At 47.3% G+C, this 27,739-nt stretch overlaps 1 protein-coding gene across 2 annotated transcripts; it reads right to left on the bottom strand.

Moving 5' to 3' along the window:
• Positions 1-10,844: 10,844 nt before the first annotated feature.
• AKAP8 (A-kinase anchoring protein 8) lies at positions 10,845-27,715 on the bottom strand. 2 transcript variants are annotated; one of them, XM_065917554.1, is made up of 14 exons: positions 27,599-27,715; positions 24,916-24,954; positions 23,444-23,476; positions 22,671-22,947; positions 21,736-22,219; positions 21,038-21,167; positions 20,750-20,796; positions 19,569-19,602; positions 17,659-17,746; positions 15,582-15,723; positions 15,139-15,232; positions 14,565-14,695; positions 13,344-13,439; positions 10,845-11,697 (listed from the first exon to the last, which is right to left on the bottom strand). In XM_065917554.1, the coding sequence occupies exons 1-14, from the start codon at positions 27,615-27,617 to the stop codon at positions 11,260-11,262; spliced, it is 2,052 nt and encodes a 683-aa protein (XP_065773626.1). In that variant the 5' UTR covers positions 27,618-27,715; the 3' UTR covers positions 10,845-11,259. The 2 variants fall into 2 exon arrangements, with proteins under 2 accessions (XP_065773626.1, XP_065773627.1); XM_065917555.1 differs by lacking the exons at positions 23,444-23,476; positions 24,916-24,954 and having other exon boundaries at positions 27,599-27,688.
• Positions 27,716-27,739: the final 24 nt, after the last annotated feature.

Here is a 27,739-nt window from a genome sequence, read left to right as displayed (position 1 = left end):
GAGTTCACTTTTTGTGTTGTGCATCTTATGGGTTTTGACAAATATATAATGACACACTCGTCAACCATTATGCTTGCCAATTTTTTAACTCAAAAGCTAGCTAAGAACAAAAATAAGTTTCAGAATAAAGCATTATAATTCTGTCAGCCACAAATAGGTACAAGGTGACCCTCTAAGGGTCATTTTGGTTCCTGCTACTGTGTTCATGTTTATTGGCTGTTTTTGCTTAGTTTCAAACTATTTACAAGTATCATTCACTATAACACTTAAAATAATGCGTGCTGGAAGACCTAGTGTGAAGAACTGTGCAATTGCAATTTTGAAAAGGAAGTGATTTTTTTTCCCCTAAGTTTCAAAGTGGACAGAAAATGCAAATATAACACATGGGATAAAAGTGCTTAAGAGGAAGGAGTCTGGAAGTCAAAGAAGGAATGATAGTTGGAGCTCTTATATACTGCTCATTGCTTGATTTAATCATTGTAGAATACATTTGGCCTTGTTTGGTGAAGTTGAAGCTCTGCACACTCCATGGCCCACTAATTCTAATTCATGGAAACTCAGTGACATACTTAAGAAAGTTCAGCATAGTCCTATGAGCCCACACTGAAAACAACCCAAATGTCTGCCTGATAGAATGTAGTATAATGAAAATGAACAAATCACAGCCACACACAGTAGCACAGATGAAACTCAGGAAAACCAAAGAAGCAAGGCATATGTGATGATTCAATTTCTATGTTGATTTCTAAAACAGATAAACATATGTAGAGATTTTTAGGAAAATTATACAATTTCCTGTCACCTGAGGGCTCTGAACCTGAGATCCAGCATCACAAAGTCCTGTGGAGATAGGAGGACTGCTGCTTCTGCATCTTTCCTTGATTTGGATGTGTTCTGGGCAAGAACCAGTGGAGTGGCTAGGAAATAAAATTTTGATCATGAGCTACTGATGGTCACAGGGATTCAAGCCCTTGTGGAATCATCATGGCATCAGAATGAAAGACAAGTCAAGTGAAATTGCTCCAACTGCTCAAAAATTCTCTTCAGCACTTGCTGAGCAGAAAAGGTTTCTTGACAGATCTTCACTATAATTGCAGCCAGCCTATTTTGGTGAAGGATACCTGACCATTTATTTCTGCAAGGACTTCATGGATAAGCCCATGTTGGAATGCTCTAACTGGAGTAAGTACATATCAGGACTGAAAGCTTACATCTCTTTTGCTCCTTTCATCTTCAAGACAAATGCACTGATGAAGCATGTTCTTGCATGTGGGGACTTCTCCAGCATCCCAATGGTTAAGATTCCGTGCTCCCAATGCAGGGGGCACAGGTTCAATCCCTGGCCAGAAAACTAACATCCCACATGCTGAGCAGTGCAGCCAAAAAAAAAAAAAAAAAAGCATCTGCATCTAGATTTATACTAGTATTGTCTGGTAGCCAACTTTCAAAAATGGCCCCCAAAGATTACCCTTATGTAAACTCCTCCCCTCGAGTGTGGTCTGAACCCAGTTACTTGATGATGACAAAGAAGTTATGGCAAAAGCAATAGGGTATCTCTTTCATGGTTAGGTTACAAAAGACTGACTTTCCAGCTGGACTCTTTTTTGCCTTCTCAGGTTCAACTTTTTTTTTTTTTTTTTAACATTTATTTATTTATTTGGCTCTGCCAGGTCTTAACTGCGGCATGTGGGAACTAGTTCCCTGACCAGGGATCAAACCCAGGACTCCTGAACTGAGAGCATGGAGTCTTTGCCACTGGGCCACCAGGGAAATCCCAGGTTCAACTTTTTTGATGAAGCAAGCTGCCATGTAGGAGAGGCCCATGTGGCAAGGGACTGAGGGTAGCATCTGGTCAATGCCAGCACTGGACTAAAGCCGTCAGTCCGACAGCTGCAAGGAACTTAGTTCTGCCAGCACATTAGTACCATTGAAAGTAGATCCATAATCAAACCTTCAGAAGAAACCACAGCCTAGGCCAACACTTTGATTCAGTTCAGTTCAGTTCAGTCGCTCAGTTGTGTCCGGCTGTTTGTGACCCCATGAATTGCACCTCACCAGGCCTCCCTGTCCATCACCAACTCCCAGAGTCTACCCAAACCCATGTCCATTGAGTCAGTGATGCCATCCAGCCATCTCATCCTCTGTCATCCCCTTCTCCTCCTGCCCCCAATCCCTCCCAGCATCAGGGTCTTTTCCGATGAGTCAATTCTTCACATCAGGTGGCCAAAGTATTGGAGTTTCAGCTTCAGCATCAGTCCTTCCAATGAACACCCAGGACTGATCTTCTTTAGGATGGACTGGTTGGATCTCCTTGCAGTCCAAGGGACTCTCAAGAGTCTTCTCCAATACCATAGTTCACTTTGATTACAACCCTGTAATTCCAACCAGAGGATCCAGCTAAGTGACACCTGACTTCCAGAAATTACAAAATGATAAGCGTCCTTTAATTTTTTAAGACAGTAAATTTTGGAGTAGTTTGTTATGCGGCAATAGATAACTAATAACACATCCTGGAACCAAATACCCTTTCCCCTAGGGAAGACATATTTCAGCCTTTGTGGGGTTGATGAACAGTGTGGCAAGCAAATTCTTCCTTCTCCCAAAATATCCCCTTAGTTGCTCTAGTTTTGCATTGTTAAAGTAGACAAAGTGTATTTGAGTCACTGGGGAATGTTGCTGTGGTCTTAGTTCTTTTGAGACAAACAGTATTATCTTTAAGTTCTCTTCCAACGGGAATGAGTGAGGAACTTATGTCTCTAAGGAGGCTAGAGTCTTCCTTCTGGGGACTATTGTAGTAAACAATTCACACATTCTGTTACCCTGAAGTTAGTCAGTCATTGACTCTTGGGGGTTATCTCTAAAGAGGAATTCTTCCACAGATAATTTCAAGGCAGCAAATAAGGGGAATTTATGATACATTTGTGAGCTGTCTGTCTTCACTCCTAGTTAGAGAAATGCTCCCAAATCTTTGTAGGCATCTAAGAGGCTAAAACACCCAAGCATTTCCCATGGGGCAAGTTGAGGATCTGTCCGGAGTTTGTATCTGTGGACAGGTTACTGAACAAAGAGTTGACGCATGCATCCACAAGGCCTTGGCCCTGCAGGCATTCAGCAGTCAATGTGTTGACCTTACTCATAAAGAAGCTGCTGTATACTTTATGTTCTTTATTTAAATAATCCAGCTTAAATGGATTGGCTGGAATTAAGAGTATTTGCAGGAACCTAGACACATGGTCGTCCACATAAACTTAATGCAATTCACAGTAAGGAGAAATTACTAAGGATATAAGTAACTTTATTTAAAAGAGTATTGTAAATTCTCTGGTGGTCCAGTGGTTAGGAGTCTGTCACTGCTGAGGTTTGATTCCTGGTCGGGGAACTAAAATCTCACAAGCTGTGCAGTGCAGCTAAAAGAAAAAGAAAACAATTCCATTTATAGTTACACCAAAAGAATACTTAGGAATAAATTTGACAATGTAAGTGCAGAAGTTATACATTGGAAACTATAGAACACTGCTTAAAGAAGTTAAAGAACTAGATAGTGGAAAGACATACATAATCATGAGTTGGAAAACTTAATCTTTTTACCGATGACAGTAATCTCCAAATTGGTCTGCAGATTCAGTGTAATTCCTGCCAGAGTATCGTTGACTTATATATAGAAAATAAGATAACCCTAAAGTTAATATGAAAATTCAAAGGACCTAGAATAACCAACGGAGAAGGCAATGGCAACCCACTCCAGTAATCTTGCCTGGAAAATCCCATGGACGGAGGTGCCTGGTAGGCTGCAGTCCATGGGGTTGGGAAGAGTCGGACACGACTGAGTGACTTCACTTTCACTTTTCACTTTCATGCATTGGAAAAGGAAATGGCAACCCACTCTAGTGTTCTTGCCTGGAGAATCCCAGGGACGGTGGAGCCTGGTGGGCTGCCATCTATGGGGTCGCACAGAGTAGGACACGACTGAAGCGACTTAGCAGCAGCAGCAGCAGAATAACCAAAGGGCTTCCCAGGTGGTGCTAGTAATAAAGAACCTGCCTGCTAGTGCAGAATGTGTAAGAGAAGCAGGTTCAATCCGTGGGTTGAGAAGATCCCCTGTATGAGGGCACAGCAATCGACTCCACTATTCTTGCCTGGAGAATCCCATGGACAGAGGAGCCTGTCAGGCCATGATCCATAGGGTTGCAAAGATTTGGACATGACTGAAGCAACTTCACATGCAGAATAACCAAAAACAATCTTGAAAAAGGGGAAGAAAATTTGAAGATTCACACTTCCTAATTCCAAATCTTACTATAAATCTACTTCATGGTATTGGCATGAGGCTAGATATAAAGAGCAAAAAAATACAGAGTATTTAAAAAATACAGAAATAAATCCATGAAGCTATGGTCAACTGATTTCTGGCAACTGTGGCCAAGATCATTCAATGGGGAAAGATGGTCTCTTTAACAAATGGTGCTGAGAAAACTAGATATTAACATGGAATAGAATTTTTGTATATGGTAGGACTACCTCCTACCATATACAAAAATTAACTCAAAATAGATCATAGACTTAAATGTAAGGGCTAAAACCATACAACTTAGAAGAAAACATAGGCGTAAATGTTCACAGCCTTGGAATTGGCAATGATTTCTTACCTATTACACCCAAAGTACAAGCAACAGAGACAAAAAGATAAATTGGACTGGACCAAAAACCCATGGAAGGGTGCCCAACATCGTTTGTCATTAGGAAAATCGGTCAAAACCAAAGTAAAAGAGTTCCCTGGCAGTACAGTGGTTAGGACACCATGCTTTCACTGCCATGGGCCCAGGTTCAGTCTCTGGTCAGGGAACTAAGATCCCACATGCCATACAGTGGCATAAAAAAAAAAAGAAAAGAAAACCTCACAGTGAGATAGATACCACTTCACACCTACTAAGATGGCTAAATTCTTAACAAGGAGAAAGGGAAATAAGTGTCGGTAAGGATGTAGTCTAGTCAAAAGCTATGGTTTTTCCAGTAGTCATGTGTGGATGTGAGAGTTGGACTATAAAGAAAGCTGAGCGCTGAAGAATTGATGCTTTTGAACTGTGGTGTTGGAGAAGACTCTTGAGAGTCCCTTGGACTGCAAGGAGATCCAACCAGTCCATCCTAAAGATCAGTCCTGGGTGTTCATTGGAAGGACTGATGTTGAAGCTGAAACTCCAATACTTTGGCCACCTGATTTGAAGAGCTGACTCATTTGAAAAGACCCTGATGCTGGGAAAGATTGAAGGCAGGAGGAGAAGGGGACGACAGAGGATGAGATGGTTGAATGGCATCACTGACTCAATGGACATGAGTTTGTGTAAACTTCAGGAGTTGGTGATAGACAGGGAAGCATGGCATGCTGCAGTCGATGGGGTCACAAAGAGTCAGACACAACTGAGCGGCTGAACTGAACTGAAAGATGTAGAAAAGTGGAACCCTTGCAAATTGCTGATTGGAATGGAAAATGGTATAGCTGCTATGAAAAACTTTGGTGGTTTCTCAAAATTTTAAACATAAAAATTACCATATGATACAGTAATTTCTGTGCTAGGTATATACCCCCCAAAATTGAAAATAGGTACTCAGAGATTTCCCTGGTTGTCCAGTGGTTAAGAATCAGCCTTCCAATGCAGGGGACTCAGGTTTGATCCCTGGAGGTGAACTAAGATCCCACATGCGCACACCACAACTAGAGAGAAACCAGTGTGCCTCAACTGCTGAGCCTGTGTGCTCTAGATCCTGTGTTCCACAACTCGAGAAGCCCCCGATTTCCCCAACAAAGACCCTGCAAAGCCCCCTCCCCCAAAAAAGGTACTCGGTGGATTTCCCTGGCAATTCAGTGGTTAAGACTCCATGCTTCCCATGCAGGGGGCATGAGTTTAACCCCTCATTAGGTAACTAGCATCCCACGTGACGTGCGGTGTGCGTGCTCAGTCTCTGAGTCATGTCCAGCTCTTTGCAACCCCAGGCTTCTCTGTCCCATGTAATTTTCTAGGCGAGAATTCTGGAGTGGGTTGCCGTTTCCTCCTCCAGGGATCTTCCTGACCCAGGGATCGAACTTGCATATCCTGCATTGTCAGGCAGATTCTGGCCACCTGGGAATCCAGCTGAATAAATGAGTACTTCATTCCCTTATATGGCTGAATATCCAATCGTATGTATATGCTACAACTGGATAAATGAATGTGCTGTGTCCTTAGAGTGGGATATTCAGTCATATAAAGGAATGAACTACTGATACTGGCTGGAACATGGAGGAACCTCAAAAACATTAATGCTTAGTTAAGAAGCCAACCATTGATAAATGCCGAGACAGGAAGCAGATGAGTGTGTGTCAGGAGACTGGGGAGGAGGAGTGGCGAGAAACTACGGGTGGGTAAGGAGTTTCCTTGAAGGGTGAGAGAAATGTCTTGGAACCAGTTAGAAGTGATGGTTGTACAACTTTGTGAGTATGCTAAATGCCACTGTGCTGTCAGCTTTAAAATGCTTAACGGCCCATTTTGTCACATAAATTTTACCTCTTGGGGGGAAAAAAACTTAGAAACCACTTTTTTTCAATAGTGCCAAGTATTTATTATACAATTTTGAAAAAAATATTTGGCTGCACTGGGTCTTAGTTGTAGCAGGGAGGATCTTCACTGCAGCATGTAAACACATATTAATAGTTCAGGCATGTGGGATCTATTTCCCTGACTAGGGAACGAACGCTGGCCCTCTACATTGGGACTGCACAGTCTTAGCCACTGGACCACCAGGCAGGTCCCCTTATCTCACTTAATTTTGATACCAGCCCTGTCAGAGTGGACAGATTGCTCCCTATCCCACCACATTATGTTATCCCCCAAACTGAATTCCAGTTTCTTTCAAATACATATAAAGTATACACTCAACCAGATGGCGTTTTGAGAGGAAGTACATAGACTCTTGAGTCTGATTATAGAAAACCAACTGAACCTCATAGGCCTCAGGGTCCTGTTCAAGATGAAGGAAGTGGCCCAATTCTAAAAGGCTCTTCTACTTTGTTCTAAAATTCTATTTGAACTCTCTGGTGCCTGTCTAATCACTCCTGGCCTCCTTTCTGCTGAGCCAGGATCACTTTCAGCAGTAGACATGATCTCTTTATGGTCCAAAATTTAAGAAAAGATTTACAAGTACTGATTATGTTCTCTTGAATGAGCACTTTGGTTATTGTATTTTTTTTCCTCTTTAGCAACTGTAGTAATTTCATAAAAACCCAATTAGATCACACAGACCCACAGTATTACCTAAAGCAGAAACTATTAATAGGTTGACATTCTTAAGATCATTTTTTTGCCTGCCAGTAGCAAAGAATACCACCTTCTCTAAACCTGTTTTCTTGTTGTTGTTGTTTTTAGTTGCAGCATGCACTGTTAGTTTGTGGCACATGGGATCTAGTTCCCTGCCTGACCAGGGATTGAACCTGGGCCTCCTGTACTGGGAGCTCGGAGTCTTGGCCACTCGACCGCCAGGGAAGTCCCAAACAGACCTGTGTATTGATCTCAGTATTTCAGACTCCCACATCTTTTTGTTTTTTGGCTGCGTTGGGTCTTAGTTGCAGGTAGTGGGATCTTCGTTGTGGCACAGGTTCTCTAGCTGTGGCTCGTGGGCCCCGAAGCACTCAGGCTTAATTGCTCCATGGCATGTGGGATCTTAGTTCCCCAACTAGGGATTGAACCTGTGTCCAAAGCATTAGAAGGTGGATTCTTTTTTTTTTTTAACTAACTTCTAAAATTTTTGGCTGTGCTGGGTCCTTGTTGCTGCACAGACTTTTATCTGGTTGTGATGTGTGGGCTTCTCACTGTGGTGGCTTCTCCCGTTGTGGAGCACAGGCTCTAGGGTCTGCGGGCTGCAGTTAGTTTTGGCTCCTGGGCTCTAAAGAGCACAGGCTTAATAGATGTGTCACAGTGGCTTAGTTGCTCCGAGGCACTGGGATCTTCCTGGACCAGGGATGGAACCCCATGTAGGTGGATTCCTTACCACTGAGCCACCAGGGATGTCACAGTATTCCTGTATCTTTAATGTGGGGCCTTAGAAGTTACTTAACTTCTGTCTCAGGTTTCTCCCCTACAGATAAGAAAGAACTGATAAACATTCGTTTCCAATGAGTAAGCCTGAAACTTATTCCGGTCATCCCAGGCATATTAGGACATCCTTTTGTGCAACCATGTAATGACTCCCCATCTTGGGGAATGAGGGCCTGATTTAAACCTAAATTTAGGAGTAAAATGAACCATGTCATTTCATACTGGGGGTAGGTGGTAAGAGTGGTGGGTGGTAAAATAACTTAGTAGAAATTCAGATTCAATGGCAGGCCTTGTATTAATTTTACAAGAAAAACAAGGTAATTCCCTGGCAGTTCAGTGGTTAGGATGCTTTCACTGCCGAGGGCACTGGTGATTGCGGAACTAAGATCCCCCAAGTCGCATAGCATGGCCAAAAAAACCCAGTTTCATAGTTTTGTTATTCTCAGACACTTTTGCCTCAAGAGAACAAGCTTCAGCGGGCATGCATAACTAAGCCACTTCTATGCAGTATTAGTCAGCAAATTTGGAAAACTCAGCAGTGGCCACAGGACTGGAAGAGGTCAGTTTTCATTCCAATCTTAAAGAAGGGCAGTGCCAAAGAATGTTCAGACTACCATACAGTTGTGCTCATTTCACATGCTAGTAAGGTTATGCTCAAAATCCTTCAAGCTAGGCCTCAGCAGTACGTTCTAGGCTTCTGAACCGAGAACTTCCAGATATACAAGTTGGATTCAAAAAAGGCATAGGAATCAGATATCAAATTGCCACTTGTTGGATCATAGAGAAAGCAAGGGAATTCCAGAAAAACATCTACCTCTGCTTCATGAACAACACCAAAGCCTTTGTGGATCACAGCAAACTGTGGAATATTCCTAGAGATTGGAATGCCAGATCACCTTATCTGTGTCCTAAGAAAACTGTATGCAGGTCAAGAAATGACAATTAGAACCAGACATGAACTGACTAGTTCAAAATTGGGAAAGGAGTACAAGGCTGTGTATTGTCACCTTGCTTATTTAACTTATATGCAGTGTACATCATGGGAAGTGCCAGGCTCAAGCTGGAATCAAGACTGACAGGAGAAATATCAGCAACCTCAGATATGCAGATGATGCCACTCTAATGGCACAAAGTGAAGAGGAACTAGTCTCTTGATAAGGGTGAGAGTGAAAAAGCTGGCTTAAAATTCAATGTTCAAAAAATGAACATCATGGCATCTGGTCCCATCAGTTCGAGGCAAATAAGATGGGGAAAAAATGTACACAGTGACAAGTTTTATTTTTCTCAGGCTCCAAAATCACTGTGGACAGTGACTGCAGCCATTAAATTAAAAGGTGCTTGCTCTTTGGAAAGAAATCTATGACAAACCTAGTGTATTAAAAAGCAGAGATATCACTTTGCCAACAAAGGTCCATACAGTCAAAGCTATGGGTTTTTTTTATTTTTGGGTTTTTTTTTTTTGGTATTTTTTTTTTCTTAAGCTATGGTTTTTCCAGTAGTCCTATACAGATGTGAGTTGGACCATAAACAAGGCTGAACATCGAAGAACTGATTCTTTAAAACTGTGGTGTTGGAGAAGACTCTTGGAGGCCCTTGGACTGCAAGATCAAACCAGTCAATCCTAAAGGAAATCAACCCTGAATGTTCCTTGGAAGGACTGATGCTGAAGCTCCAATACTTTGGCCACCTAATGCGAAGAGCTGACTCACTGGAAAAGACCCTGATCCTGGAAAGATTAAAGGCAAAAGTAGGGGCTGGAAGAGGATGAGATGGTTAGATAACATTGCCAATTCAATGGACATGAATCTGAGCAAACTCTGGGTGATGGACAGGGGAGCCTGGCATGCTGTAGTCCATGGCGTTGGAAAGTCAGACACAACTTAGCGACTGAACAACAAAACAAATGCAGTATTAAGGAATGATGAGTAGAAAAGATTCAGAGGCACCGTTTCTTGCTTACTAAGCAGTTTATTTGTTCTTAGTTCGACCACTTGACTTTTTCATAAATACTCATCTCACATCTCCAATAAGGCTCCTTGAGAGCAGTGCACATATCTAAGTTTTGTCATGAATCAGCACCTGGTATCTAACAGATGCACTCTTTTCTACCACCTCTTTTCTAATAATTTCCCACTAGCCAATGCTTTCCTAAGTGTGACAGTTCAAAGGTTTACAGGAAAACAGACCCAGCAGGATCACTTCAAAAGGGCGGTTATCGTCCAGTCCTTCTGATTACAGGAAAGTGTAACTGTTGCTTTTGAACCTTAACACATGCTCGCTTTTCTTTCTCACAGATTCAGAAACTTCCAAAGGAATATTTATTTAAAATAAAATGTTTATTCATCTTCCACAGATAGGTATCTCTGCCTATGGCAATTTATATTGATTTTCCATTCACAAGACATCAAATTTTCTTTTTAAATATATTTAAGTAAAAGTAACTCAATTTAAAGAAAAACAAGAAACCCTGAAGTAATGCAGAGGTGGGACATAAATGAGGTAAAACATGGCAAAGGTGATTTCACCAAGGACTAAAGTTTGGGAAACAATGCCCCAGGCAAAATATCCTCATTCTTTTTTTTTTTTTTAAATATCCTCATTCTTGAGGGTAAGTATGTGCTTCCAATGGTTCACGTGTAAGATTCTTCAGGCCTTTGAGAATTCACTGATGTGACAGAACCAAATCACATGTGAACAAGATTCTGCTACCTCTTGTGAAGGAGGACCACATACCACACAGTGTACCACAAAAGCAGAGATCAAAAACCGAAGCCAAAGTAAATTCTTGAAACTTTATAAAAAAAACAATAAAAGCTTTATAAAGCAATGTACATCCTAGTATTGAACTGCTCCCAGACCAAAAAATAATAAAAAGGGGTGCATTCAGCCAGTGGCTGTATTTAACAAGCAAAGTATCAGCAAAGTCTAATTATCCAACTTTTATTATTCCAACTACAGTGTAAAGAGCGATGTCACAGCCACTTGGGGGAATGTACAACTTTTGCAGCCTTCACACCAAGGCAGAAAGCCACACGACTCTGTGAGACAAGCCTGTGAGGTACACTTTTCTGAAGGAAATGGCTGAGTCTCTTCACCAAAATAATATTCCAGTATCACATACCCTAGTACTACTTACAAACCAAAGGACAGGAATAATGCAGAAAACAGATCCCTTGAAACAGGGAAAGGAGGCTCATTCTGTGGGAACAGCATCTCTGGACTCTGCATCAGTCTGTCCCGCTGTGGCTCCTGCAGCAGCTGTGACCGTCACGGTGCTTTCTGACTGCGCTGCCATGGCTTCCGCGGCAACTCCAGCCTCAGCAGCTCCACCGCCAGCTTCTGCTTCAGTGTTGCCCTTCTCAGGTGCCATTCCGCAGGGGGTCTCTACCTCGGGGTGGGGACCACTAGCGGCCTCAGCTGTGTCCGCAGGGTCATCCCGTTTGGTCAGCATTTCACCACTTTCTGGAGCAGGTGCTTCTTCCCCATCTACTGCCCTCACTGCTGCCGTAATCACCTCAGCTAAGACCTGGGCCGCTACCTCCTCAGGTGTCTCTTCCTTATCCTCACCTCCTAAATTCTCATCTCCTTCTATTTCTGCATCACCAGCTTCACTGGTGAAAGGGTCTTCACCCTGGCCAAGAAGAGGAAATTCAGGTTAGTGCAGTCTAAAGAACTGTCCAAATGAGAGACTGAAGCTCAGGCTGCTGGGAGTTCATGTTTTCATGATGGGCAGAGGCAACAAGAGAAACATTTTAAATCACATCAAGTGAGTCAATCCTACACGTACTCAGAAAAGACATCTCAGAAAAGCTTTACGAGTACTATTTTGCACTTGTTATTCAAGCATATAATGATGAGGAAAGGTTTAAAAAGGCATAGATATTCTTAATCCAATTTAAAAAAAAACAAAAACCCAAAAACCTCATTTTAACAGGAAGTTCAGGCTTTTTTTTTTTTTTAATATGGACCATTTTTAAAGTCTTTATGAATCTAATACAATACCACTTCTCTTTTGTATTTTGTTTTTTTGGCCACGTGGCATGTAGGATCTTAGTTCTCTGACCTGGGATCAAACTAGCATCTCTTGCATTGGAAGGCAAATTCTTCACCACTGGACCACCAGGAAAAGTCCCAAGGCTCTTTCTAAAGTTTCATTTAAGCACACAGCCCTTGCATGAAGATTACCCCCGTTTTATAGTGAAGAAAATGAAACTTCCTAAACAGTATCACTAGCAGATAAGAAAGTTTTAAAATACAGTGTTTAGGACTTTCCTGGCAGCCCAGTGGTTAAGACTCCCAGCTTCCACTACAGGGTACTTGCATTCGATCCCTGGTTGGGGAAACTAAGATCCCACATACCAAAAAAATAATGGTGTGTAGGGAGTTCCCTGGTGGCCTCATGCTTAGGATTCTGAGCTTTCACTGTCACGGCCTGGATTCAGTCCCTGGTCAGGGAACTGAGATTGCACAAGCTGTGAGGTCGGGTCAAAACAAAACCAAGTGTTTAGAAGCTTCAGCTAACAGCTGACTCCAGAAACTTTAAGTCTGTCTAAGCCACAAGGGAAAACCCTGATCAGTCATGGTTCTTACACTGGTTATTTAAATTCTATCCCTTTATGGCTGAAATGAATCTTCAAATACTGAAGAAATTAATAACCGAGAAGAGGGCAAACACGTCCTAGTCAGGTTATGCTGAATTTTAACTGCCAGCCCCAAATATTGAAGTCATGGGTCTGAGCACTTAGCAAAATGGGCTTCTGAAGGAGGAACCAGAGACTCTTCCAACCAGACTCCTCTCCAGGGTATCCTCCTTGGGATTTTTTTTGATTACTCTGCTCCTGATACTATGGCACCGCTAGCTCTTCCCTCTCCCTTGTTCCCCATCTTATTGTTGGTTGTCTCTGCCAGCAAAAACATGTTTTAGCATCTACATGGAGAATTATCATCTACTTCAGTTTTTTGTTTTGCTGTAAGCATTTCACCATCGTTTTGATTGCTATTTGATGGAGAGACAGTCTGGTTTTCTCATGGTGATAGTCAGCACCATTGCACAGATTAATCAAGCAGGACCATGTCCCCAGAGTTCCCAGGCAAGCAGTAAGTCTCAGGAAATGCACAACTGTGGAATCTCCAAGCCCGATACATTCCAACTTCTCTCAATTCTTCAAAAGACTCAGAAATGCTAAATACTGCACTTTGGATAGAATTCCAAATCCAGAGTTAGTTCATCCTCCATTTCCAAAGCTTTTCCCATCTGTTAGACTCTGAAGCACAAACCTTGAGGTATTTTTCCAGCATCTTCACTATATGTCTGTTGTTCAAAACACTCTTAGCCACATGGAGACTTGTTTTCTTAAACTGTTCAGCAGCCAACTACAAAGGGAATCAAACATGAGTTTTTAAAAACGGTGTGCACAGAGGAGCAAGAGAATAAACCAGCCTGGGTACACTGACTTGTTCGGAGATTCATCCTATGCAACTAAAACCTTTCTTCAGTATGGCAAGTCCCCAAGTGCTGGACTCCAATAATGAAAGCAACCAAGCACTGGCGAAGAATCAGAACTGACTCTGTGAAATAGTGGGGATAAGTCCGAGACCTTAAAAAGCGCAGGCACACCACTTGTACCACGTGTACAAGCAAGGATGAAATAAAAACACTTACAGATCAGAAGCTACGTGGACTCAGTAGGGGAAAAGGGCAAGGTTTTTCTTTTCATTTTTCTGAGTTATACTGACTCTACAAGTAAAAAGTCTGAATGCTGCAAACATTTGACTGTTTTAGAGCTTAACACATTCAGATGATAATCCCTTGTTTGTACAGGGGTTTTTGCCTGTTCTTTAGTAATACCAGGAGATGGGCAGGCAGGTAGCTCCAATCTGGTAGTCAGGTAAACTAACCACAGAGATGCTAAAGCAGGACTTGGCAAGCTAGAGCCTGCAGGCCAGATGCGGCCACACCCATTCCTTTACTTAAGGCCTGTGGCTGTTTCTGTCCATCAGCCACAGACTTGAAACTTGAGGATTAACAAGTTAAGGCAGAGAACTGATGGCTTGCGAAGCTAAAAATATTTACAGTTTGACCCTTTATTTAAAAAAAAAAAAAAAAACAACTGCCAATACTTTGGCATTTAGCCTCAGGCCTCATCAGCTAGTAAGGATCAAACCCATCCCTGATCCTGAGTCCTCCAAACCATTCTGCTCTGAGTGGCCCTCAGCCTCAGCTTGTAAGAAATCCAGACTCAATGTGACTTACAGGGAATATTCTCAACCCAGGAAAATTTCCAGCTACTGTGTTTAGTCAATGTTAAGCAACACATTTTCCTCACATTTTAATAGAAACTGGGGTGCATGTTACAATCACTTCATGAAATGATGGACTTGATGGAACATGGCAAAAGCCCCTAAAGATGTTAGCTTCCACATGAGACACACAAAGTGCTGAACCCCGCACATGGGCAGACGGGACTGCTTGCACACCCCACACCGGGGGGCACTCACCCGGCGGTTGTGATTGTGGTCGACAGAGTGCAGGTGCCGCTGGAGGAGCTGGGGTTGCGCCGGGATCAGCATGTCACAGGCCAGGCAGTGGGCAGCCTCTATTTTCTTAAAGAAGTGCTCCTGGCCAATCCCTGTTGACAATACCCCAGTGTTGTGGGACTTGGGTCGGCATCCAAGTGATGCTTCCCTCTCACTCACTCCCCATCAGGGCTCACATTTTCTCCCCGTGGCCCTAAGAATTCAGTTAGGACAGAATCTGAAACACGCATCACCTGCCCTCCAGCAGGTGCGTGGAGACAGAACACACACCCTCCACACCTGGGAACTTTATTTTTAACTTTGCTCATCCTTCGGTCCTTTCTCTTCAAACGAAGGAGGAAAAACATCAGAGTGCTTAAATAGCACCCCAATAAACTCCCTTAGAGCTGTCATTACATTAGGCCACACACGAAGGTTTCCTTCCCCTGCTAAACGCCCCTCCCATTTGTCTCTACTTTGTCACATTTTCAACCACCCTGACCTGGGGTTTGTAATCTGGACTAACACCCACCCCCAACCTCAGATCGTAACTCACCTTTGAAAGGATCTGGTTTTGGTTTTGTACTTTCCTTCTCCATTAGTTCCTGACGCCGCTTCTCAATTTTCTTATTTCTGTTTATAATGTATTCCTAGAGGTTGGGAGATGCACCAAATGAAATGAGGGGAGGGATGGCACACGTGGGTATTTTTTCAACTGCACCAGGGGCAGCTCACCAAGGGTGGCTGCCAAGCCCACGGTGGGTGGTGACAGCCTTATCTCAGCTGCTCTCAGGATGGGAAGACAGCCATCAGAGCAGCTCCATGGGCAGAATTAGTGTGAACTACAATGAGTGGAGCTCTCACTGTCCTTCTGCCTCAGGGACCTGCAGACTGCTATTCTGGAAGTCTTGGCCTAGTTTAGGCTTCCCTTCTCTGTGAGTGATCCAACACCCGTAGGATCACTGGGACATGTCGTGATGGAGGCTAAGTATGATTTACCTGGAGGAATTCCACCGTCTTATCAGGCAGCTTGGTACTTATAAAGCGTAGTGTCTCTTTGTGAAACTTGCTTTGCAAATGCTTCTGGATTTCTTCATCTTCAAAGCTACGGAACTTGCACACGGAACAGGCAAACTGAATCCTGGAGAAGGAAGACAAAAAGAAAAGCAGTGATGCAGATAATCAGCTCATCTCTGCATCAGAGTAACAGTTACTCCAAGCTTCCCCATATTAAGAATCAGAGTACAACCTTGCAAGTATTTCAGGAAAATGATTCCTGTAGCACTTTACTACTATACCACTCTTTGGCCCAAAGAGGTAGAGACTTTTCAGAACTGTGGATTCCCTAAGTCTCTAGCCCACTGCTCTGGGGGCCTAGAACCCAACTCCATAGCTTCTCAGATGTTTCTTTCTGAAGCCACGTGGAAGATATAAGACAACTGACCCCATTTAGTACCACAGAATTCCTGATGATCTCACAAAATTCAAAACTCACATGATCGTAGTTCTCCAATTGGACTCAACAGAAGGACACATCATACCTAAGGATGAAAACTGAGGTTCCCAGAGCAGGGTATTGCTTTCCTCAGCTCTGCTCCTCGTGGGGTCTAACAGCAAAGGCCCTGTGGCACTCAGGAATCCTCCTCTGCCAAATCAGAGTTCTGCTGGACAAGTGCCACAAGACGCCCTTGCCTTTGCAGATACCCCCGAAAGAGGAGTGAAGAGGAAATCTCCTGGGCCCTGTGTGCACAACTGTCAGGAAGCCACCAAAGAAATGCAGGGTTCCCGCTTCCCTGCTGCATCTTGACCTCCCCTGTGACAACGTCTCCAATTTTTTTGAGGCTCGTCAGTCACTAGGGCAGTCTAAGTGAAGGTCGCTCAGTCGTGTCTGACTATTTCGACCCCATGGACTGTCCATGGAATTCTCCAGGTCAGAATACTGGAGTGAGTAGTCTTTCCCTTTCCAAGGGATCTTCCCAACCCAGGAATCGAACCAAGGTCTCCTGTACTATGGGCGGATTCTTTACCAGCTGAGCCACAAGGGAAGCCCAGGGCAGTCTAAAGATTCCTTTAAAATAGTAATCTCAGTTCCCATGTGGCATGAAAACAGATCTAGAATAACCGTCATTTTTATTCATCTTTTTTTTTTTTTTAAACATTTATTTTTATTTATTTGGCTGCATAGAGTCTTAGCTGTGGCATGTGGGATCTAGTTCCCTAACCAGGGATCGAACCCAGCCCCCTGTGTCAGGAGCGCAGAGTCTTAGCCACTGGATCACCAGGGAATTCCCCATTCATCTTTTTAAAGATAAGATTTCAGTGAATTCTGTAATACCTGGAATTCCTCCTACCCTGCTTTCCAGCCTCTACTGTTTGCTCTTTTGCTAAGTGTTACTTGCACAGGAAAACCATCATCCCCGTTTGAGCCTTAAGGGCAAGGACTTCCTCTCAAGTCTTCAGGAGAACCTGCGCACGGGAAGTAGCCAGTTTGGTCAAGGCCACCTCAACCATGTACTCCGGTGGTTTACGAGGAGAGGCACAGTGTGCTCACACCAATGCCCTTTGGGGTTTGCACTGCTGCTTCTGAATCTTGCAGCTAGCATCTATACATGTCAAACTCCACAAGTGGTTTGGATTTATATGGACAAGGCGCCCAAAACACCTCGGCAGCTTGGCTAAATGCACTTCACCTGTCCGGGATGACAGCCAAGAGACAAGGGAACTCCTCACAGGCCTGCAGGAGGGCAAGCAACACCAGCAAGGATAAGACTCAGTATGTTTCCCAAGTTTTGCCCCCCACCGACCTGACAAGGCTTTCCTGACACACACCCGGAGTTAGACGGTAGGGTGCTGGATTGGAAAAGCAAGATAGGGAAGGACACAGAGAGCAGGTGGGCTGTAGTGTGAGTGGGGAGGGCAGGCCATGTCCCCTGCTCGTCCCAACCTTATCAGGCCCTGGGGGTGGGGGGGGGGTGGTGGAAATGAGGTGACCAGGCCCCTCGCCCCCCACACTACAGAGTGAAGACAGATGAGCTCAGGAGAGCCTTGACAGCGCCCACCTCATCGGCCTCCTCACCTGTCAGCTGCTCGGTCTCGCATCCTGTCTCTCCTCCTCTGCTTTTCCCTTCTCTTCTTCACTTCATCGTCCTCATCATCCTTCTCTCCTGCAACAGAGAACTCTGTTCCAGACACTGAGGTGCCTGTAGAGGTGCTGAGCACCAGAGCCTTGACGGGGGCCACAGGTGTGCCACCATACCCCATGCCCTGCTGCGCACTCCACGCACGGCAGGGTCAGGACACCCTGAGGCAGCAAGGGGCTGTCAAAGGCTCCCAAAAGGAGTGGGCCTTTGATGAGAACCCTCAGCAGTTCCCAGGGGAGTCACGTCACTCCCCCCCCAGGGCCTGATAAGGTTGGGATGGGCCAGGGACACGGCCTGCCCACCCCACTCACACTACGGCCCACCTGCTCTGTCCTTCCCTATCTTGCTTTTCCAATCCAGCACCCTACCATTGGGTCTTCTCCCAATGTTACGTAAGGAGACAGAGAAGCAATTCTTCCCAGATAGAGGCAGCAGCTGGAAGGCCTCAGAGAATAAAGCCAGCCACTCTACCGCCCTCCGTCCCACCTGCAGGTGGACCATGACAACTGTCCTGTTGGCCTCCTCTGAACTAGGGCCTCAGCAGGTCTGACAGTCCCTGGTGGCCCGGACCCTACCTCCCACTCACAAGAACCATTGCTCTCTGGCTCTCCCAGCGATATGCAGGAAGCTGTCCCAGAAACAGAAATGGGAAGAGACCAAGGGTCCTCCGTCCATCCCACGGGGCCAGCGCAGGCGCTCCAGGGAGAGCCGTGCAGCCCAGAGGTGCAGCCCGGGCCAGGGCTGGACGCTGAAACAAGGTTGGATAAGCATCTGAACTGTAACCCCTACCCCTGATGCCAGTCACGAGACTGTCCCACGAAGATGGCGACCGGCGTGCGCTGCTCAGAAGCCTCTCAAAAGGGCGTGTGGGATTTTTGGCAAGAGGTCACTGCCTGAAACTATTACTGCTGTTTAATAGCAAAGTCATCCCGGGTAGGCAGCAGGACCTGTGCGCAATAAACATGTCACCTTTGCTTTAGCATTTACCCCGCTGCACGAGCCGCTAAATGCTCTGTGTGGTCCCATGCTATGGATGTAATTGCTTCAATAAACAGGGCAGGAGGACCTCAGAGGGTTGGCTAAACCTGAACATGTAAGAGAAGGAGCATCTAAGTCAGGGCCTTCATAGGAGCAGCCTGTGGGAAACCAGCTATGGACATACCCATGGGAACAGGAAAAGAAACAAGTGGCTGCCTCTCCATGCCCCTCCTAAAGGGCTTAACGTTGTTCTGTTCTTGCCACTTATTTGAGACTTAAGTCTCTCACACTGGAACTGCTGGGACCTGCTGAGCAGTGACTGCCTTGGGAGGATCCAGGCTCCCCCACCCCCTGCACCCCTCCCAGGCAGGCATCTGATCTCTGCCCCACACTGTGCCAGTGTCCCCACCACAGAGGCCGAAAGCATGGCCCTGGCCTGGCAAGCAAGGAAACTGTGGACAGAATGAAGCCCAGGAGAAAACAGGACACGAACCTGCACTGGCCAAAGGGGAAACAGAGAAGACAGGCTGGAGGGCGCCTTTTGTTTTCCCTCTTGCATTTCTGAGACTCTGTCTTCCCTACCACTTCGAGCTACTACAGACACCCAGAGATGAGTCCCCCTGCCTCCAGGCCCTGCACTGAGTGAGGCAAACAGACCTATTTCCAGCAAGTGTTGCTGCAAACACCACGGCAAAGCCTCGGAGCAAGTGGCAAGGCCAAGGCCCACCTGGCAGTCACGGCCCCTCTTCCGCCCTGAGTCTCCAGCCCCTCCTCCAACCTGGCTCAGAAGCCCAGTTGAGTTGGGCAGTGAGTACAGGGCACCTAGGCAGACACAAGAAAGCTCAAAGGGATGCTGGGTGATGCCTACCTCTCTGCCTCCCGGAGTCAAAGAATTCGTCCTCCTGAAAAAGGGCACAAAGTCACACTGTGAGGTGGAATTTCTAGAACTCTCCACAACCAGCCAAGCTCCCTGCCACCACCTGGTGGTCACTCTGCCACCAGGAACACAGCCACAACATATCAGGACAAGTCCCAGGGCCATGGGATGGAGCCTGAGTGTCCTGTCACCAGTCCTGCTTGCCTTCCGAAGTTTTGTGCTAACAACTAACTTGCTTTTTTTTAATTAAAGGCACACCAGCTTTCGGTTCTTTTTAAAGCTAGAGAGCTACCCCTGGCAAATGCACAGTTCTGCACGTGGGAATACCAAAAGTTCATCCAACAACAATGTCAAGAAACCCCAATTTGTAGAAAGAGCTAGCCCTAGCACTCTTTACTGAAAATGGGATTTATGACATTTCCCAGCTACTTGTTTACATCAACCAAAGGTTATAACAAGTCAGGTATAGATAAAAATTCATGTAACTGAACCCATTCCTTAGATCTCAAGCTGATATATACAGATCTATCAGCAGGTATACAGAAATTCCCAGACTCAAGATCTGAACAACCTAGATGGGGCAAGCAAGACAATCAGAAGAGCTGAAAAGCCATGGTACCCAGGGCCTTCCTCCCCTCCCCCAACCGCATCTGACCATCAGAAGTCCCTGGATGAAGCTTCATACACCCAGATTTCCAGGTCCTGCCCCAGACCTGGATCACAGTTTGCAGGAGGCGGCAAAGGCTTGCACCCCAGGTGCTTGTGCCTGGCCCTGGCTCAGAGCCAGCCTCCGACACCCATCTCCCATGACTGGTTTCAAGAGTTGAAGGAGAGGGATGCAACTCAGCACCAGCACAGAGCAAGGAGTCTTCAGTGTCTGTTTGAAAGCCTCAGCCTACATGGCCACTGCAGTTACCATATGGTAGCCAGCCACATCACTGTGAGGACCTAGGAAGAGCTGGAGAGAGGACTGGGAATGTTTTCAGGAAAACAAGGACTGTTTCAAGTGGAAAACTCTCAGAAATCAAGCTGCAAGTCTGATTATTAAATCGACTCATGAGGTGGAGCTGAATCTACCACAGCAGCTGTTCCTGCCTCTCTGTGAGGAAGATGCTAAAGGAAGAAATCCCACACTAGAGACACTGGAGGTTGATCGGTAAAGGTGAACTTACACCCCTGAATTCTTCATCTCCTGACCGGAAGTCACCAGCTCCATCATCTACCAAACACAAAAGAAAAAAGAAAGTCAGTCCCATGGCAGCGGGCTCACTTCCTGTTTTCACTTCCCAGACTCACTGTCCAGAGTGACTGTGCTCACCCTGACTACAGTGGGACTGGGGGAGTGCGAGTGACGCGTCCTTGAGTTCCCCTGTGTGCACTGTCCAGACAGGCAGGCACAGCACCAAACGTGCAACTGACCCATCCAATACCCATCCTGGCCTCCTGGCCCCAGGGCATACCGTTTTCAGAAAATTCTCCTTCGCTGTCAACTCGAGCTTGTTTGGTGTCAGGCTCATCATACATCTGCAGCTGCTTCCGTTTCCTGCCCAAGCTTTCTGGGCCACAGCGATTGAACCCTCTTCGCCGAGGCTACAAACAGAAGCACACTCCCATGTATTGCTTACTCTGATGGTCCCCATTTGTCCCCAGAGCAATGAACAGCAAAGGGGTTGTAAGGTCAGAGAACAAGGGCAGAAAAGGTCTTTCAGAAAGCAAAGGAAGACACCACGGCTGGAACCTATGCCATCCTTACCCCCCCCCACCCCGCCCCCTGCCAAAACACAAAAACTTTATGCTGAGTGAAAGAAGTCGGACACAAAAGGCCACATATTACATGACTGCATTCATATGAAATGTCCAGAAGGACATCTAGAGACAAAAGCTAGATTAGCTGTTGCCATGGGTTGGGGGAGAGAAGAGGAAATGACTGCTAATAACAGGTTTCTTTCTGGGATGATGGAAACACTCTTAATTATATAGTAGTGAAGAGTGAAGGTTGCACAATTCTGTACATTTTCACTAGACAAACTGCACTTTTAAAAAGTGACATAAGGTCTCGTAAGATCTCTAAGATACTTTAAAGATAAACATATAAAAAGAAATGCAAAAAAAAAAAAAAAATGCAAACAAGGCAGGTTAGAACTTAGCAAAGGCTTACCTGATCTCTGATCCGGGTCTGTGACCGGCCACATCCATAGGGCACAGGGTTGTCATAACCACCTGCCCCCTGCATGCCCATCATGCCAAAGTCAGGGGCCATGGACTGGGAGAAGAGGGAAGGCGGGGGCCTGCCGGGGGAGGGGCCGCCAAGGCCCCGCCCACCCACATAGTTCATCTCTGTCCATGGAGTAGAAAGAGGCTCAGAGGAGGCTGCAGGTGGCAGGAAGGGGTCGCCGCGCATAAACGTGCTGGGGTTGCTCCTGTCCTGGAAGCGGCCCTGGCCACGGCCCCGCATGAAGCCATCGAGGGCACCCCGCTCACGGGCTGGGTCCCGGCAGTCACTGTACTGACCACCAAAGCCACCATTGCGGTCGGGTCCCAGGTCAAAGTCATAGTCGTAGCTGTAGCTGGGGCGGTAGGGATTGTGCTCAGGCAGGCAAGGCCTGGAATCATAGGACTCAAACGACTGGAAGCGAAAGGAGCTGCAAAGAAAGCACAAGTCGTCCGTGACCACACTGTCCAGGCACGACCTCAACGCCTCCTGCAAAGCGCACCCTTCATCCAGAGCAGCAAAACCAAACCGCGAGGCACCCCTCTGAGACGCTCACAAAGTAAAACAGGCCAAATCCCTCTGAAACACCACTGAACAAGGGGAGTGGAACCCTGGCCACAGGAACGGGGAGAGGACGCTGGGTGCCTGATGCAGAAGTAAGGGGTCTCACATAGTTGAGCTAACAGGCATGCCCTAAGGCCCACCACCCAGGAAGCCAGCAAGTCCTACCAAATGCCTCTGCCCCAACACAGGCTCAACTTATCTGCCCCACACTGAGGGGGGAGCTGGGGAAGAGCCCTCCCAGGATGAGCAGGTGCCCACTCCCTCTATACAAGGCGGGGCACGCGAGACCCCCGGGAAGGGCTCAGGTCTGTAATCACCTCTCCCGGTCCTGCATGCCCTCCCCACCGCTGCTGCTCCCGCCCCTTCCTCCTTCCTTGGACATCATGTCCAAACGCTGGTTGATCTTGGCGATGAGGGAGTCAGAACTGTCAGTACATGGTTCTGGGCCGTAAGAAGCCATGTGCATGGCAGGGCCCCCAGGCGCCAGGCCGTCGCTGGCCTTGGTGGCCTCCCATGAGGCTGGGCCGTAGTTGTAAGTTGCTCCCGCGGTGACGCTGGTGTTCTGGGCACCATAATAATTGTAGTTTTCATAACCTGATGGAGGGAGGAAGAGCTAAGTCAGATCTTAGCAGCTACAAGACCAGTCCCTGGAGAACAAGTCAGGCAAGGAGCACCCACCACCTGTGGAGAAGGAAGAGGGTCCTGGGACCAGGGGCTGCTGCCACTGCCCCAGCACTGCACATGTCACCTGCCAACAGGCGGCAGGAGGGCACAGCCTCAACTCTGAGCAGTGGGTTTTCTATGCCGAATCATAAGACTTGCTTCTCATCCAAAGCCAGAGAGCCCAGGAGCTGGCAGTTGGAAGACTGACGGACCCACCGAGCAGCAACTCTCCCTGCCCCCCACCTCCAGCAAGCTCCCTCGGAGGCCTGCTCCCAGCCCTCCCCCATGTCTCAGACCCAGTCTGCTGAGCCTTCATGACAACCGTGAGCACACCAAGGGTGGGAGATGGGGGTCCCTGCACCCCAGTCCCTCTAGGTAGCTAGTCAGAGGCCTACTCACCCACCCACAGACCCCTAGAAGGGCCTACCTTGCCAACTGGCCACACCAGTTCCATATGTACCTTAGATTAGAAGAAACGAAAACACAAGATTTTTGTTTACAAAACGAAGGCATCTAAGACATAATTCCTCATCCCCACCCCAGCCTAGACACCGAAGGACAGTCGTCACCTCACCCCACTATCCACAGGACCAGAGCTGGGGGTGGCTAGGTCATTGCTACAAGGAGGCACCCTTGGTAGCCCACTGAGATCAGGAAAGGTGGGATCCACCAGCTGTAGAACTCATTTCCTACAGAAATGCTCGGCTAGGCATAACCAGGGCATCTCTCCTAAGGACGCCGTCCACCAGGGCAACAGAAAGGACACCATGGTCTTTTTCCAGCAAGCTCGTCTAGCATGAGCCAGCAGCGAAGAGGCTGCCCAGGCCAGGTCCCCAGGCAGAGTCATTCTAAAGTGCCAGTTTTCACCAGGCGCCAGATCTAAGGCACCGCCAACAGCACGGAGTGCACTGGTGGAAAATCATGTCCCCGGCTCAACTGAGCAGGGGACATCATGTGCCTGAATAACACAGAAGGCCTCCCACTGGGAAACTAGGTGATGGGTGGAAAAGTGACTCAAAAGCGACCCTGCTGCCAGTGGTGCAAGGGCCAAGTTCCAGGCTCAGAAAACAAAGGAAACCTTCAACCAATCCCCTGGAACAAATGCTGGCAAAAAGCAGAAAACCTCGCCCACCAGAGAGCTCATTCTAGTTCTTCAAACACACTCAGCACCATGATGGGAACTCCTGAGCAAGGTCCATGAATGGGGGGCCAAATCTAGTCCACAGCCCTGTTTTTGTAGGCCCACAAGCTAAGAATGGGTTTTACGTTTTTAAACAGTTGGGAAACAAACAAAAAAAGTTGAAATAATACTTCATAACATGCAAGTTCTGACAAAAGACACATTTTTATATCTGTCAAAATTCACAAAACTGTGTAACAGAGTAAAAACTAATGTAGACTATAGATCATACAATGTATTAACACTGGCTTATAACACATTCTGCTAACTACAATAATAAAAGAAATTGTGCCTGGGTCAAAGATAGGCTGTGGGTGTGCGTATGAAGTTCTATGTACTATCTGATCAATCCCATAAGTCTAAAACTACTGAAAAGTCTGTTATTTATAAAAATCTTTGGTTATACCCTCGACTATTTACTTAAGATAGAAGAATACAAATTATTAAAATACTGTCCGATGACATAATGGAAATTACATGGTATGCAAATTTCAGTGTCTTTCTGTAAACATTAATTGGCACATAGTTCTACCTACTTGCATATAAACTGTCTATGGTGGCTTCTGCACTACAAAGATCACGTAGCCTGCAAAGTCAAAAAATTTACTATCTGGTCCTTTACAAAAAAGGCTTCCTGGTTCCAGCTATGTTCATGCTAGTGCTGGGGGTTGGGGGCGGGGGGGTAGCCCAAGCCTCCCTGACAAGCAGGTCCCACTTACCCTGGGTGTTGGTAGGTCCAGCACTCCATGCCCCATAACCTGTGAACATATTTGTGAGTTACAGTCATATCTGTCACACCAGAGAACAAGTGCTTCTGAGGAGCATAAAGGAATCTCCTTGAAGGAGATGAGCGCCAGCCTTTCAAGAAGGCAGCACAACCACAACAATGTCCCCCTAAAAGTCATCCCATAGCTGGCTTTTGCATTATCACCCTCCACCTGCCTGAGGTCAAAGCAGAAAAAAGAGGAGGCGGGGTGGGCTTCCAGGCAAGTCTGGTCCATCGCCTGCTGAGGGCCCTGGACCTAAGCATCAACCCACAACTGAGGAAGACACAGGACTAGCTACCAGCTCACACGCCATTAGGACAGAGTCTCCACCCCCAGCCCCCTCAAGCAGTCATAACAACCTCATGACTGGGAACAAACTTTGATTATCTGGAGACAACAGCTGTGCCTCTGTAAGCCCTGCTTCTTTTGACTCTGAACTGTCCTGTGCTCCCCTGAGCCTTTTAAGTCCCAGGGCTTCAGCCTGGTCCTAAGGCATCAGATGGCATTCCTGTCTGTGGTGGCTCCCCCTGCCCCTCCGACACTCCCATGACAACATCTATCTGGTCCCTCTTCATCTGTGTCTCCAGCCTGGCACTGAGCTGGGCACAGGCAACCATTCACAACCGTCAAATGACTTCACCTCTGCAAAGCCTCCTCTCTCTCAAATACACCCCGTCTCTCCTACCAGGACTGGAGAATGAAATGGCAACTCATTCCAGTACTCTTGTCTGGAAAATCCCATGGACAGAGAAGTCTGGTGGATGGCAGTTCATGGGGTTCCAAGAGCTGGACATGACTTAGCGATTGAGCACGAATGTTCCTACCACGACAATCCAAACCATTAGATGAATGCCTACTGTATGCAGACACGGGACTGACATTCAGCTGCTGATCCCAGAATGCCATTCAGAGGGAGCTGGGGAGCTAAGCCTCAGATGTTACGGGACTTGAACTGAAGTCACTCTGCTGAAGGTTATCTCCCATCACACAGCTTTCCACGTCTGTGCAGCAAAGCAGAGTAGTGATTCTAACAGCAACTGACCAACTCTGTGGCACTAGTCTAACTAAGCAGCTTAAGCCCTTCCCATAATCTCGTGACCCTTGAAATAAGTACTGTTTACTCTGTTGTACACAGGGGCTCCAGAGGATAAGTCCAGAGAACCTGGACCCAGATTGAGGTGCCTCCGACGGCCAATGAGCAACTCCTAAACCTCAACAAGTCTTAGGAAATAACTCTAGGTGGAAAAGCTACAGAAAGATTCTGGGAGGCCGCTGCACCTAAACCGAGTCTGAAAAGGTTTTAGGTAGGAAGGGGAGCTGTGTGTAATTCCTCTAAGCTAAGAGCACAGGTAAGGCAGGATTACTACTAGGTGAAAAATCTGGTTAGGGAGGCAGGCAAAGAATGGTGAAATCCAGTCAGACTGCAGAAAAGACCGGAGAACCAGGTTGAACCACTCAACGATCCTAGAGCCACCCAAGCACACCAGGACCTTTCTGCTTCTCTGCAATTTCTGCTGCTGGCCTCCTACTAACGCTGCCACCTTTCAAAAAGCGCCTTCCCTGCGGCAGTCAAGATCTGACCGCCTGAGTCTGAACCTCGTAAGCCGGGATAGAGATCCGCGCGGTCAAGCCCAGTCCTGCATATTCCAACTATTGCCTGCAGGCAAACGCGGCTTCCACCACGCAGCAAAGGCCTCCCAGGAGGCTCAGATTCCAGAGACAGAGCAAGTCGCCCGAGGGCCGTCCTGCCACAGGCCTTGAAACCCAAGTGGGTAAAGGGCATTTTCCTCCTCACACAGACCCTCTGGCGTCTCCAGGCCACCAGAGAGGACAATGTTTAGGAGAACCACCAGTCTGTCACGACCCTAGAGCACATCGGGTTTCCAGGCTTTGATCAAGAAGGTACCCCGCATCTGATCCTCAGTGTCTTGTCCCAGATCTGCAGGAGCCAGGTCAGCGACAGGCGCTCAGTGAGGCTGACCACTGCAGAGGCTGCACTAGGCCCCGCTGCTCTGCACCGCCTGGCTGGCGGCATGGGGTTCGACCCAGCGCCGCCCACACGGCCTTCGGGATCAGCGCCCCAGGCCTCCTGTGCCGCACGGAGACCCCAGCCAACCCCGCAGGTTCCCAGACAGGCACGACAGCCCGGGAAGAGGCAGCGGTCCAGTCTCGGTCCCAGGCCGCAGACCCCGTGCCCCACGAGCTCCCGCACCCCACGAGCTCCCGCCATAGCTCCGCCCCCCCCCCCGGCGCCGCCATTTTGTGGCGTCTTCCAAAAGGGACACCGGGCCTGCAGAGCGGCGGGGTTCGGCAGGGTCCGGCCGACCCAGCCGGGGCTGAAAAACTGGAACGGCCCCGACTGCCTGAAGCGCCCCCCGAAGTCCGCCCCATGGTCGGCCCGCCGAACTCGGCCAACGTCCTCAGGCCCCGTCGGCCAATCCGCACGCAGCGCCCCGGGAACGACAGGGCCAAGGTCCAATGAGCTGCGCGCGCGCGCCCCTGCCGCCTCTCCGCAAGACCGAACTGCGGTAACCGCGCTCGGGTGTAGTCTCCGGCCCGCGGCCCCCTGCATGGCGTCCGAACTGTGCCCCGACACCACCTTCCCGCCCCACCCCGCAGAGTCGCCCACACCAACCTCCGTAGCCTTGATCCATGTCTTCAGCTCCGCCCGCCAAGCAGCTCCTTTTTCTAGGCTACCACAGGACGCATGCGCTCAACGCACTTCCCGCCGTCCTCTACTGGTAGACCAGGAGCATACGTCACCCCTGCTACGCAA

Source organism: Muntiacus reevesi, chromosome 1, assembly GCF_963930625.1.
Source record: "Muntiacus reevesi chromosome 1, mMunRee1.1, whole genome shotgun sequence".
Classification (NCBI taxonomy): domain Eukaryota; kingdom Metazoa; phylum Chordata; class Mammalia; order Artiodactyla; family Cervidae; genus Muntiacus; species Muntiacus reevesi.
The sequence above is the reverse complement of the archived record's forward strand: the minus strand, read 5'-3'. Positions and strand labels throughout refer to the sequence as shown.

Excerpts from the sequence above, each read along its gene's own strand:
- AKAP8 (XM_065917554.1), bottom strand. Across the intron at positions 23,477-24,915 it reads TGGACCTACCAACACCCAGG|GTACATATGGAACTGGTGTG; the intron begins GTAAGTGGGACC and ends TTCTAATCTAAG. Across the intron at positions 19,603-20,749 it reads GAGATGAAGAATTCAGGGGT|GAGGACGAATTCTTTGACTC; the intron begins GTAAGTTCACCT and ends GCCCTTTTTCAG.